This window comes from Enhydra lutris, unplaced genomic scaffold (genome assembly GCF_002288905.1).
Source record: "Enhydra lutris kenyoni isolate GAN:26980312 unplaced genomic scaffold, ASM228890v2 scaffoldscaffold10, whole genome shotgun sequence".
NCBI classification, from domain to species: domain Eukaryota; kingdom Metazoa; phylum Chordata; class Mammalia; order Carnivora; family Mustelidae; genus Enhydra; species Enhydra lutris.
Genome location: NW_019154094.1, coordinates 5,504,345 through 5,517,889, shown reverse-complemented (window position 1 = coordinate 5,517,889; position 13,545 = coordinate 5,504,345). Strand labels below are relative to the sequence as shown.

Sequence of the window (13,545 nt, the reverse complement as noted above, 5' to 3'; positions counted from 1 at the left end):
AAAAAACAAAACTTTAAAGCTTCTAGAAGAAAATACAGGACAATATCTTTAAGACCTCAGAATAGGGAAGGCTTTTAAAAAAAGATTTTATTTATTTGAGAGAGAGAGAACAAGAGAGGGGGGAGGGTCAGAGCGAGAAGCAGACTCACCACTGAGTGGGGAGCCCAGTGTGGGGTTTGACCCTGGGACCCTGGGATCATGACCTGAGCAGAAGGCAGATGCTCAACTGACCGAGCCACCTAGGCGACCCTAGGGAAAGCTTCTTAAAAGCAGACACAAAAAGCATAAGTGATAAAGAAAAAGATATAATAAAGTGAAAAGACAAGTTTATGATTGTGAAATAATATTTGGAGCATTGCATTTACCAACAAAGGATTAGCATGCATTAAAAAAAAAAACCTCAATAAGAAGTATTTCAAAAGCAATCCAAATATAAAATTGGGCGGATGTTACAAACATTTTATAAAAAGACAGCACAAATGGCCAGGAAAGATATGAACGTTTACTCCAGGGAAATGCAAATTAGAGCCATAGCAAGATATAATTTTATGCCCACCATGTGGGGAAAAACAGAACTGTGGCAATAACTGTTGGGACGAGTGGAGATTAATAGAAAGACTCATCTACTGACGGTGGGAGTGTGGTTTGGTAAAATTAATCTGAAAACTGGCATTATGAATTAAAAATACATTTACACACGAATTAGTGACAGATACATTTACACATGAATCGTTGACATCCAAGGTCATAACTCTTGCAGGTGACACAGGTAATTCAAAAGATATACAGTGATGTGGAGTTACTCTTAATCAAAAGTGAAAATCCACCGATTGTATATATGGAAAACTGGTTGTTCTGCTTTTTTGGAAAACTAGAGTTGTTAAGAGTTGGCATTGTATGACAATGTAGGACGAGGACCCTAGGGAGAAGGGCAACAAGTGAGTTGAACACTACAGTCATCCTGGCTTCCTAAGCAGAGGCAATTTTCACATGAAACAGGGAAACCCAAACAGAACACAATGATAACACTAAGTTAAGGAGACAGACTGGGGCTCAGGAGGGCCAGGCATCTGGAGTTTCCAGGTCAGAATCCTGTAGAGCAGGGCTTAGCGTGCTATGGTTTGTGGGCTAATTCCAGACACAGGCTGTTTTTGTATAGGACTAAGAATGATTTACACAGTTTTAAAAAAATTTTTTTTAATTAAAAAAAAAGAATTTATTTATTTATTTATTTATTTGACAGACAGAAATCACAAGTAATCAGAGAGGCAGGCAGAGAGAGAGGAAGGGAAGCAGGCTCCCTGCTGAGCAGAGAGCCCGATGCACGGCTCAATCCCAGGACCCTGAGATCATGACCTGAGCTCAAGGCAGAGACTTCAACCCACTGAGCCACCCAGGCGCCCCAAATGATTTACACAGTTTTAAAGAGTTGTTTTTTATTTTTATTTAAAAAATATTTTATTTATTTGACAGAGTGAAAGGGAGAGAGAGCACAGGCAAGCAGAGCAGCAGGCAGAGGGAGAGGCAGAGGAAGAGGGAGAAGCAGATTCCCTGCTGAGCAGGGAGCCTAATGGCGGGACTCTATCCCAGGATCCTGGGAGTATGACCTGAGCTGAAAGCAGATGCTTAACTGACTGAGCCACCCAGGCGCCCCAAGAGTTGCTTTTTAAAACGCATATATGACAGAGTCCACATGTGGCCTGCAATGCTTAAAATATTTACTGTCTTTTATAGGGCAAGTTTGCCGATTCCTGCTGTACAGGATGGAGATACGCAGAGAAACAACTCCAGAATTTTGCAGAATACCCTCTTCAGTCTTTGGCTGAATACTAATCCACGCACACATAGGTTACATTTCCAAGAGGCAAGGCAAAGAACAACTGGCAAGGGACAGGTGGGGGTGGGGCGGTGGGGAGTACAGGATGAACGGCTCAGAGAGCTCACACAGTGCTGGGAGATTCAAGTTTCATCCATCCAGAGAGGAAGGACCTCACCCAATACTCAGGCAATCAGTAGAGACGTCACAAGGCTCACACCTTAGTATTAAGGTAAGGTAGTCCAAGAATAAAGGCTATTCTAGACTCATCCTAACAAAGCTTAAAAACCAACTCCGGGTGATGGGTATTAAGGAGGGCATGTCTTGTGATGCGCATTGGGTGTCATGCTCAACTAATGAATCGTTGAACACTACAACAAAAACTAATGATGTAATATGTTGGCTAACTGAACATTAAAAACAACAACAACAACAAAAAACTTCAAATGGACCACGATGAACTACAAGTAACTTACCTCCCTGCCAAATTTCCACACTCCTTAAAGAACATACAAGTCAAATAGTCAACAATGTAACATTAATAGTGTTCAGCATTCATTAAAAATTACTAGACCTATAACAAAGAGGTAAACCCATCAATAGAAACAAATACAGAAATAGTAGACAAGAACTTTAAAACACCTGTTAATGGGGTGCCTGGATGGTTCACTCGGTTAAGCATCCAACTCTTGGTTTCTGCTCAGGTCATAAGCTCAGGGTCCAGGGATGGAGCCCCTGGGGCGGGCTATGAGCTCAGCATGAAGTCTGTTTGAGATTCTCTCCTCCTCCCTCTACCCTGCCTCCGGCTCACACATTCCCATTCTCGTACTCTCTCTCTAAAAATAAATAAATAAAATCTTAAAAAGTTAATAAAACACCTGGTATTAGTATTCTAAATTTGCTCAAGGATTTAAAAGAAAACATGAGGGCGCCTGGGTTGCTCAGTGGGTTAAAGCCTCTGCCTTCAGCTCAGGTCATGATCCCAGGGTCCTGGGATCAAGCCCCTCATTGGGCTCTCTGCTCAGCAGGGAGCCTGCTTCCCCCCGCCCCCTGCCTGCCTCTTTGTCTGCTTGTGATTTCTGTCTGTCAAATAAATAAATAAAATATTAGGAAAAAAAAGTTTTCATTTATTCACGTTCCTTTTGCCATGTAAAGTAACATATTCACAGGTTCCAGGGATTAGAATACGGACATCTTTGGGATGGCAGTGTTCTGTCTACTATAAGGGTGTTTCCAGATGTTGGCTATTCAGAACAAAGCTACTAAAATCATTCGTACAGGGGTGTGTGTGTGTGTGTGTGTGTGTGTGTGTGTGTGTGTGTGTATAGATTTACTTCTCTGGGGTCAGTGTCCAGGAATGCAATGACTGAGTCGTACCATAATGGCATATTTTGTTTTATAAGAAACTGCCAGTCTGTCTGCTGGAGAAGCTGTAGTATTTTACTTTCCTACCACAGCGTCTGGGTGATGCAGGACCGCTGCACCCGCGTCAGTCCGGGGTGTTGTCGCGATTGTTTCTCCTCTCCAGTCTGTTCCCGCCCGTCCTGAGATCTCACTGTGGTTTGCGTTTGCCCTCGGCTCTGGGCTCTGTCCCCGCGGAGGGGCAGTGTCGTCTTCAAGGCAGCGGTCGGTGCCGCCCGGGGCAGCGGTCCGAAGTCCGCGAAGCAGGCCCAATCCTGCGGCGAGCGGGCGGGAGGAGGGGGGCGGTGGGTCGCGGGGACGGAAAGCCTCCCCGACGGTCAGGCCCCCCAGGGGGCGCGGCGGGACCCGGTTTCCCGCCTGCGCGAGTGCAGGGCCGCGGGCCGCCGCGAGGGGGCGCGGCGAGAGGCGCGGCGTGGCGGGTCCATGGCGTCCCCGGGCGGCGGCTCCCCGGGCCTCCTGCTCTGGCTGCTGCTCCTCCAGCCCTGGCTCGGTGGGGCGCAGAGCGGGTCCGCGTCGCCCCCACCCTCCTCGGCGCCCACCTCCCCGTCGTCCTCGGGGGGCGGCCACGAGGTCCCCGGCGCGAGCGTGTGGGGGGCTGAGGGACAGTCTGCGACCCCGGGGCCCCAAGAGGCTGCCGCATCCTCCCAAGTGGTGGCGGTCACCCCAGGTGCCTCTGGCTCGTACAGGGCTGTGGCCACCGCGAAGCCACTGTTTCCTGCAGGTGATGTTTCTGGGCCGCGGAGAACTGGCCGGGGCCGAGGGGGCCGAGGGGACCGAGGGGGCCGAGGGGGACGGGACCCTGCTCTGGGAGATGGCTTTTCCCGGTGGAGTGGGGGTGGGGGGTCGGAGTGGCCCCAACCCTGCGCTTGAGCTCGGCTGGGGACACGTGGCCTTTCTCTGAGGAGCCTTAGGGGATACAGAGCTGCTTTGGGGGTGGGGTGGGGGCTCTGAGGGGACATGGCCTTGCTTTGAGGGTTCTAGGCTTCTGAGCATTATCCCGGCTCTGTGGGTGGTGCGGTCAGTGGCTTTACTTTCGGTCCCCTCCCTTCACTGACCTGCGCAGGATGCGGCCGGAGGTCCATGAGGATAGTGGGTGGATTTCCTGCGGCAGAGGGGAAGTGGCCTTGGCAGGTGAGCCTGCAGATCAATGACAGACACATGTGTGGAGGCTCCCTCATTGCCAGTCGGTGGGTGCTGACCGCCGCCCACTGCATATTTGGGTGAGTGTCTGGGGCTCTATGACCTGGAGCCAGTCCTGTCCCCTTCCCTGAGCTTCCTTTCCCTCATCTGAAGAAGAAGGGTCATAGATCCTGCCCTTCAGGCTGCGGTCGATGGGAGGTGACGGTAGGGCCCTTGGTAGCCTGAAAGATTAAGACCCCAAACTGGGTTCAAAGCTTGTGCTGATTAGCTTCAAGCCAGTGTGTGGGCAAGGGGGAATATTTAAGAAATGGGGAGTGCAGTAAACCAATATGGCTAGATTGGTGGGCTTAAACTTCCAAGCATGGATAAACCAGCAGAGTTTGTGAAAACACAGATTGCGGGTCCTCAACAGCCCGTCTCTGGTACAGACCAGAGTGGGATCTGAGCACCTGCCTCTCTAACACGGATGCTCCTCACCAGGGAACCAGAGTTGGAGCACCACTGGGTAGACTGACCAGGGGTCCCGGGATGGGCTGTGGTGGTGGGGGGAGGGCAGTGGTTGGTGGAGAGAGGCCCAGGCTGGGAAGGCCCAGAAGATGTGGAAGGGGAGGGTAGAGCCCTAGGATCTTTCTGCAGCCATGTGGAGTACACGGCAAAGCTGGGAGACATCTTCATGGAGGAGCGTACCTCCAGTATGGCCATCGAGATCCCCGTCCAAGACATCGTTATTCATCAAGATTACAATCCTATCGGATTAATTGAGAATGACATTGCCCTTGCTCTGCTTGAGTTCCCTGTGAATTTTTCCTCCCACGTGCAGCCTGTGTGCCTCCCCAAAAAGGCGTTCATGGTACAAGGTGGTACTGAGTGCTGGGTGACTGGATGGGGGAAGCTCAACGAAGCAGGTAAGACTGAAGCAAGACGTGAAGCTCGGGCCAGGCAAGGGGCTGCCTCGTGCCCAGCGGTTGGCCTGCAAGCTCAAGGGGGAGGCAGGGAGGCCATTTTTAGCAAGTGAGTGAGGGAGGAGGGGGGGAGAAGATGCCGGCTGGGAATCATTTGTTGGTCCACATTTTGATTAGAATTTCAGGACCTGGGGTTTCAGGTGATGAGCAAAACGGGTTCTCTCTAGGGTGGATTTTAGCGCAGGGGGTGCTGGTGTTGCTCTCTCTGCCCACGGGAGCTGTCCCAACTGGAAGTCCTCCCCTTGGTGGACGGGGAGCTTCCTGTGAGTGAAAAGAGCCCAGAGAACTCCTCTTGGCGAGGTTGTTGGGCTTTCCATCCCTGGCGAGAGGTTGGATTTGGTACCTTTGGGACACTTCTTGTCCAAGAATTTATGATCCTGCTCAAAAATAAAGCCACTTTGCGATGGACAGGACAACTGTCATGATTCCTAAAGATACTCAGAGGGACAGAGAGTTGGTTTTGATTTCTCAGGGCTGGTAAGGCCTCACCTCTTCCTGTCCTGATCTGTTCTTCCTTCGCCTGCCTTGGTTTTGAGTCCTACCTCCTCCTCTCCCTGACATCAGCTTCGGGCCTCATTGCTTCCCGTGTCAAATGGGGACCATATTCACTTCCCTAGTGGGGTGTCTCTAGGTGGACGCACTGCATCGAGACCAAGAGTGGGTGCCGGGGGCTCCTGTTCTGTTCCATTAGGCAGATCTCTCTGCTCCTAATTATTTCCACAGATCAACCCGGAGGAGTTGTGAAACGGCTACGGGAGGCTGAGCTAAACATTGTCCGTTATGAGAAATGTAACACGATGCTCCAAACAGAGATGGAAACTAGCAGCGACCTAGTCAAGGAAGGGATGGTCTGTGGTTACAGTACCCAAGGAAAGGATGCCTGCCAGGTCAGTTCATGGGCCCTTGGCTGTCTTGCCACCTTGTTGTCCCCTCACAATTTCCTCATTTGCAGGCTTCGGGGTCTGTGGGATCCGCTGGCCCCTTCATTCACCCTTAATTCACATCTGGGGGTTTCAAGGGGGAAAAATGCCGAAGGCTCAGCTGGCTGGCCTGCTTAGAGGGGGTTGGGAGAGGAGGGGAGATTCAGGCAGAAATTTACCAAAAATGCAAATCACATGTTTTGTACCCCTTCTGTGTGACAGGCAGTGTGCTCAGTTAAAGACTTTGTTCATTATGATTAGTTCAACAGACGTTTTCTTTGGTTATATTCCATTTTTGGGGTACATGATTTTTTGCATACGTATATGAATTTTGTTTGCTAAAGTTTTCAACCCTCAAATCTGATATTCCCAGGAACCTAGAGCTGGTGGATGCCTGGGGGAGGGGAGTCCCGGGGAAGGCCCTCGCGTGCCCATCTCCCCACCAGCCAGGTCTGATGTTGATTCTCTTCCATTCCTGTGTTTGTTTCTTTCTTTTTCTCCAGGGAGACTCTGGGGGGCCCCTGGTCTGTGAACTTAATAAGACATGGGTCCAGGTGGGGATTGTGAGCTGGGGCATTGGCTGTGGTCGCAAAAATTTTCCCGGAATTTATACAGAAGTTAGTTTCTACAAGGACTGGGTCATTGATCGCTTGAGTCAGGCTTGCTCTTGGGACTCAGCAGGCTTCCTCCCACTTCTGTGCCTGGTGCTGCCCCTGGGCATCCTGGTGGCCCCGTGATCACCCCGGCCCACTCCCCTCCTATTTCTGCATCTCACACCGGGCCTCTCCTCCGACCTCCCACTCCTGCTCAGATGCCCTTTCCTCCAGTTCTGGTTGGCATCCCCTGACCCTGTAGAGAGCCATACAGTAGGAACTGGCAGCAAAGCTGGAGCCCCGAAAGCATCCCAGTCTGATGCCCCAGTCACCTGCCAAGGCCACACACACGACCTTGGCTGTGCCCTGCCCACCTGGAAGGAGGGGGTCAGACATCCCCCAGGCTGAGAGCCGGCCGACCTGCCAGGGGGAGCGCGGGGCTTCCTTGTCATCTTGGAGAGCCTCTGCGAGAGAAGACCCCTCATGAGCAGTGAGACAGCATGGGACCTGGGTGTGGTCTCAGGCTGTCACCTGACCCTGTGTTGAAGCAGTCAGCTTGCTGATTGTGCAGAGAGAGAGAGAGGGAGGAGGTGTCTCCATGTCCCTGCTGAGGTGTGAGGCCTGGGGTTTCCACATGGGACTGGAGCATCTGGGGCTGGGAGATGTTTCCCTAGCATCCAGCGCAGATCCTGCCACATCCTGGAGCAATCCCTCGGTGGGCCCCCCTTCCTCAGTCCCTAGTGGCCCCATCCAGGCTCAGCCCAAGCCATGTGGAGGCATTAAGGAGTATGGAGATCTTTGATGTCAACTGAATAAATGTTTGGAGTGTGTTCCCGTTCACTCTAAGTTCTGGTCTCCTGAAAGTTGTGGGCTTGCCTATGATATACTCTGTAGAGAAGTATGTTGCTTAGAACGCACTTTCTGGCATCCAGTAAACTCTAGAATTCTAGAGTCAGAGGTGGGGCATTTGTCTACCTTGATACAGATCTGGTGGATGGCCTTAGCCAGTGGGTCCTTCTGCCTGTCCTCCTGTTAGAGCCACCAACATCTCTGTGGATGGAAGTATTGTAGTTGAGTGTGGCAGCCTCTGCAGTCGGGAGCGGGGTGGCAGGGGCAAAAGGACAGAGACGGGGGTGTGGCCCACTCACACAGCTTCGTGCCTCCCCTTGCTGCCCTGTGATGGACATGCCTTGAGGAGACACTATGGGCTGGGTGTCAGGACCCCTGAGCCCAAAGAGCTCCCCACAAGGAAAAGGTAGGTGGGAGGGCCTGGCTCATATGTGTGTGTGTGTGTGTGTGTGTGTGTGTGTACAGTTTCTTTTTCCCAATCACCAGGTCTTGCGTCCCACAGTCATCTGGTACTGGCTGCTGATTCTCCCCCAGCCTCTCTTGCCCACCCGTCCTTCCAAATGCTCAGTGCTAAAGCTCCCAGTTATCCAGGACCTCAGTGGGCAGTCTGCGATCGTCCCACCTGCTGTCTGAGGGAGGACCGAGTGGGACACTCTGCTTTGCAAACCCCAGCTAGTTACAGCTAAATTCAGTAAAGGCAGTAAAGGCAGTAAAGGCAAAGAGGGAATCCCAGCCCAGAGTCACAGCCGTGGCTGTAGGAACATATAGCTCTGGAAATTTATGGTCCAGATGGGATGCCCTATGGCATGCTGATATTAGACCGTGGTTCTTGCTGGGGACGGAGACAGGAATTTAGTCCCATGGCTTAGTTCCTGAGGATCTGCCTCTGGCTGTCTGAAAAGCTAGGCAGAGCCTCCCCAAGAGCGGGGCGCCAACTGCCAAGTAAGTGGCAGCCACTTTTTGTCTTCCCGACCAATATTCCTGGAATACCTTTTGTGAACAGGCACTGGGCTGCGGCCATGAAGAAGATGGGGACTGCAGGCGGGAGGGGAGAGCCTGTCAGTAGGATGACCCTTACTCAGGTCAGGGGCTTGGTGGCTGGGCAGAGCCTCTGAAAGACATAGATGACATGGGCAAAGAAGGAGGTCGAGGGGCAAGCAATGAGTTCTCCTGAAAATATTAGACTTTAAGAAGAAACAAAACAAATAGCGCTGGGGGTTTCTGGTCATAAGAAGAAAGCTACATCTAGCAATGACCATTCCTAGGGCCCAGATCACGGTCTTGAAATACAAGACCGTGGGGGATCCCAAAGAAATCAGTGCCTCTTGGGAAAACGGTCTGCAAAACGTCCAGGGGTGGGGCAGGAGGAGGAGACGTCTTCCGAGGAGACGGAAATGTCGTGTTGAACCAGATAGCAAGGAAGTCATCCAAATGGCCAGGATCATGTCAGAAGGACTCAAGAGCCAACCAGAAGTGGTACCCCTGGGGGACAGGTGGTGTTGCCACCCCCCCCACCCCTCTTGCAGAGAAATTACGTCATTCTCCCAGCTCCAGAAAATACCGCCGCAGCTTCAGCCCTCACAAAAGCTGCACTTGGCCGTGGGAACGGACACACTCAGGATCCCGGCTTTGTACAGGTGCAGCCCAGGGCAGGTGCTTGGCCTTCTTGCCTCACTTGGGGCCAACTTGTCGGGGCTGCTTGGAGGATCAGTTGAGACTCAGTTGCAAATGCACTGTAGCTCAGCTTCGCCCATTGCCCAGTTCTGCCTCCCTTGCTCCCTTCCCCGCGTATCTCCCGAGAGCCCTCCTCCACACAGACCCTCGGCTACAGTTCCTGCTCCCGGGGAACCCCATCGGAGACACTTGGCCAGACCAACATGGGACAAGAGTTTCAATAAGGGTTTCAGTTCCCTATTGCTGCCTAACCAACCACCCCAAACCCAGTTGCTAAAAATAACGTGGCTTTCTTTTTTCTTCCTTTTTTTTTGGTTTTTATGTTCTATTAAGTAGCCATGAGCACTGAACTAGCAAATACCTAACAACCGGTCCTCAGGGAAATGCAGAAGGAGATTCACAGGAGTCTTGCCACACAACTTTTGTCATCAGGGGGTCAATATGTGACTTTATTTTCTGTTGGTTTCTGGCTAAAGACACCTCATTTAACACACTCTGTTGATTCACTATCCTTGAACTCAGGGCCCACAGAAGGGTCATTCGTGCCTGCATGAAGCTCACCTAACATGTCTTTTCTCTGCGACGCACATCACAGCCCGGAGTCCTTAGCGACCCGAGACAGCCCCTAAGAAATATGCTTGGGGATCGTTTTAAACAGCAAAATCAGCAGCAGCAGCAAAAAAAAAAAAGCGCACAAAAATGGAACAATACAGCACACGATAGACAGGGAGCAGGACACAGGTGACCCTATGGGAGCTGAAGCTAGAAGGCATGGCGTCGTCCTGTTGACCTCAGCTGAGATCGGCTCTCACCTTGTTTCTGATGAGGCATCTACTGTCACCCTTCCCTTCACATTGTCATTGGTTTGGAGCCATTTCCTGAGGTTGTGCTTGGTCCAGTTTCATTTGTTTCGCGTTCATTGAGCTGCCAGGATCTCCGAGGCCATCGTTTTTATTAAATTTGGAAAAATGTTGGGCCATTATTTCTTTTCTTTCTTTCTTTCTTTTTTTTTTAAAGATTTATTTATTTATTTATTTGACAGATAGAGATCACAAATAGGCAGAGAGGCAGGCAGAGAGAGAGGAGGAAGCAGGCTCCCCGCTGAGCAGAGAGCCTGACGCGGGGCTCGATCCCAGGACCCTGGGATCATGACCCGAGCCGAAGGCAGAGGCTTTAACCCACTGAGTCACCCAGGCGCCCCAGGCCACTATTTCTTTAAATATTTTTGTTTCTCCCACACCACACCTCTCCCTTGTGGAAGTGCCGTGAGCCCACTGTGTTCTATGTTTTCATACTCTCTCTTCTCTCTGTGTTTCATTCTGGCAATTTTTTTTTTTAATTGTCATGTCTTTAAGTTCATCTGTCTCTTCCTTCCACCATGTTTAACATAGTGTTAATCCTATCAGTCATTGTCTTTTGTTTATCTCACACATGGTAGTTTTTATATCTAGCTGTTTGATTTGTGTCTTTTTACAGCTTCAATATCTCCACTTAAGTTTTGAGCCTCTATTTATAACTAACAGTTAAAATAATCCTGCCAGTGATTTTTAAAAAAGATTTTATTTATTTATTTGATAGACAGAGATTACAAGTAGTCAGAGTGACAGTCAGAGAGAGAGGAGGAAGCAGGTTCCCCGCTGAGCAGAGAGCCTATGCGGGGCTCGATTCCAGGACCCTGACACCATGACCTGAGCCGAAGGCAGAGGCTTTAACCCATTGAGCCACCCAGGCGCCCCACCTCCCAGTGATTTTTAACACCTGTGTCAGTTCTGGGTTGCTTTGGATTGACTGATTATTCTCATTATGCATTGTATCTTCATGCTCCTTGAGTGCTGGGTATTCTTTGATTGGATACCAGACACTGTGACTTTTACCTAGATGTTTGATATTTTACTAGAAATTTTCTCAAGCTTTATTTGGGATGCAGCGAAATTACTTAGAAATGGATATTCTCAGGGCTCGCTTTAAAGAGCTGTTAGGACTGGAACACTTCTAAGTCTAGGAACAGTTTTTTCCTGTTGCTGAGAGAAGACCGACCTTCCTTCCTTTAGATTTTATTTATTTATTAGAGAGAGAGAGAGCATGAGCAAGGGGGATGGGCAGAGGGTGAAGGGAGCCGGAAGCTGGACTTGGTGAGACTTGATCCTAGGACTCTGGGATCATGACCTGAGCTTAAGGCAGACGCTTAATGGACTGAGCCACCCAAGTGCCCCGCCTGAGACAAGACCTTTCTGAACATGCTACCCAGTGCTCTGTGAGTCTTGGGTTTTTCCCAATCTGGCTGATGGAAACAGGCACTGTTCCTGAGCCCTGGTGAATACTAGGCATTGTTATTTCTAGTCCTTTCAAGTGGTTATCTCTCTAGCTTCAGATAGTCCCCTCCAACCCCCACTCACTGATCAGTGCACAGGGGAGTACTCAAGGGGGAGTGTCTGCAGATCTCTGGAGTTCTCTATGCCCCCTCCCATCCCCTGTTCTCTGCATAGATGCCTTGCCCCCCAACCTCATAGCTTTACTTGCTCACTTTAGGGAGTCTCTGGGGTTCTGCCTAGGTTCCCCTCTCTGAACTGTGCCCCTGAAATGCTCCGAAGGCCGCAAGCAGAGCCATGATACAACTCATCCCATTTGGTTTCTAACTATCAGTGGTCCTGCCCTTGGGGGCCTGGCATCCAGTGTCCTGAAAATGGTCATTTCGTATTTTTGCCCATCTTTTGTTGTTCAGGTGGGAAGGGCAATCCTTGGTCATCTATCTTGGCCAGAAGGACAAGTGAGCACATGCATTTAATCATATTTTTCTATAATTATAAGAAAATATCTGTAATATCTTTAAGTTCCTTCCCTTTATTCTGTATTTTTCTTTCTTTTATTCATTCTTCCTAGAATGTTGTCTCTTATTAAGCTTTTCAGAGAACAAAATTCTGATTGTGTTCACCTTCTTCATAATTTTGTCTCTATTGACTTCTGCTGCTGTTTCTCTCTGTTCTTTCTTTCTTTCTTTTTTTTAAGATTTTATTTATTTATTTGGCAGACAGAGATCACAAGTAGGCAGAGAGGCAGGCAGAGAGTGGGGGCAGAAGCAGGCTCCCTGCCGAGCAGAGAACCCGATGTGGGGCTTGATCCCAGAACCCTGAGATCATGACCCAGGCTGAAGACAGAGGCTTTAACCCACTGAGCCACCCAGGTGCCACAAGATTTTTTATTTATTTATTTGACAGAAAGAGAGATAACAAGCAGGCAGAGAGGCAAGCAGAGAGGCAGAGGGGGGGAAGCTGGCTCCCCGCTGAGCAGAGAGCCTGATGTGGGGCTCGATCCCAGGACCCTGAGACCATGACCTGAGCCGAAGGCAGAGGCCTAACCACTGAGCCACCCATTGCTGTTCTTTCCTTTCTTCCAAGCCCTGTCGTGGGGATTACTCCATTGACTGTTTTCACTTTCTGAGCTGTATATTTAGCTCATTTGTTATCAGTCTTTTTTATTTTCTGATATGGTCGAAGCTTTACATTACTTTCTAGGACTACAATAGCTGCTACACGATATTTCATGTGATGCTTTCATTGTTAGTAATCTTTAAACTGGCATTATGTTTCTCATGATTTCCTTTTTTAAAATTATTTTAAAGTAAGCTCTACATCCAACGTGGGGCTTGAACTCACGGCCCTGAGATCAAGAGTTCCATGCTCTAACAACTGAGCCAACCAGGCACCCCTTTCATGATTTCCCTTTTTTTTTTTTAAGATTTTATTTATTTATTTGACAGACAGAGATCACAAGCAGGCAGAGAGGCAGGCAGAGAGAGAGGAAGGGAAGCAGGCTCCCTGCTGAGCAGAGAGCCCGATGTGGGGCTCGATCCCAGGACCCTGAGATCATGACTTGAGCTGAAGGCAGAGGATTAACCCACTGAGCCACCCAGGCGCCACTCCATTTTTTTTTTTTAATTTTAAGATTTTATTTATTTATTTATTTAGAGCGCAGGAGATTGGGGGAGGGGCAGAGGGAGAGAGAATCTCTAGCTGACTCTGCCCTGAGCACGGAGATGTGGAGCCCACCTAGGGCTTGATCCCACCACACTGAGATCAGGACCTGAGCCAAAATCAAAAGTCAGATGCTTAACCAGGCACCCCTATGATTTCCTTTTTAATAGGAGGACCATTTTCTAGGCTTTTGTCTTT

The 13,545-nt window shown here is 49.8% G+C and overlaps 1 protein-coding gene across 1 annotated transcript; it reads left to right on the top strand.

Annotated features, from left to right (window-relative positions):
* The first annotated feature begins 3,661 nt into the window (after positions 1 to 3,661).
* LOC111143743 (protease, serine 43) lies at positions 3,662 to 6,997 on the top strand. The gene is made up of 5 exons (XM_022497576.1): positions 3,662 to 3,905; positions 4,302 to 4,458; positions 5,015 to 5,283; positions 6,076 to 6,227; positions 6,764 to 6,997. The coding sequence occupies exons 1-5, from the start codon at positions 3,662 to 3,664 to the stop codon at positions 6,995 to 6,997; spliced, it is 1,056 nt and encodes a 351-aa protein (XP_022353284.1).
* The last annotated feature ends 6,548 nt before the right edge of the window (positions 6,998 to 13,545 follow it).

Bases quoted from the DNA above. Each gene is read 5' to 3' on its own strand.
- LOC111143743 (XM_022497576.1), top strand. From the start codon at position 3,662: ATGGCGTCCCCGGGCGGCGGCTCCCCGGGCCTCCTGCTCTGGCTGCTG. The intron at 3,906-4,301 runs GTGCCTCTGGCT...TGACCTGCGCAG, and splicing joins AGTGGTGGCGGTCACCCCAG to GATGCGGCCGGAGGTCCATG. The intron at 6,228-6,763 runs GTCAGTTCATGG...CTTTTTCTCCAG, and splicing joins AAGGAAAGGATGCCTGCCAG to GGAGACTCTGGGGGGCCCCT.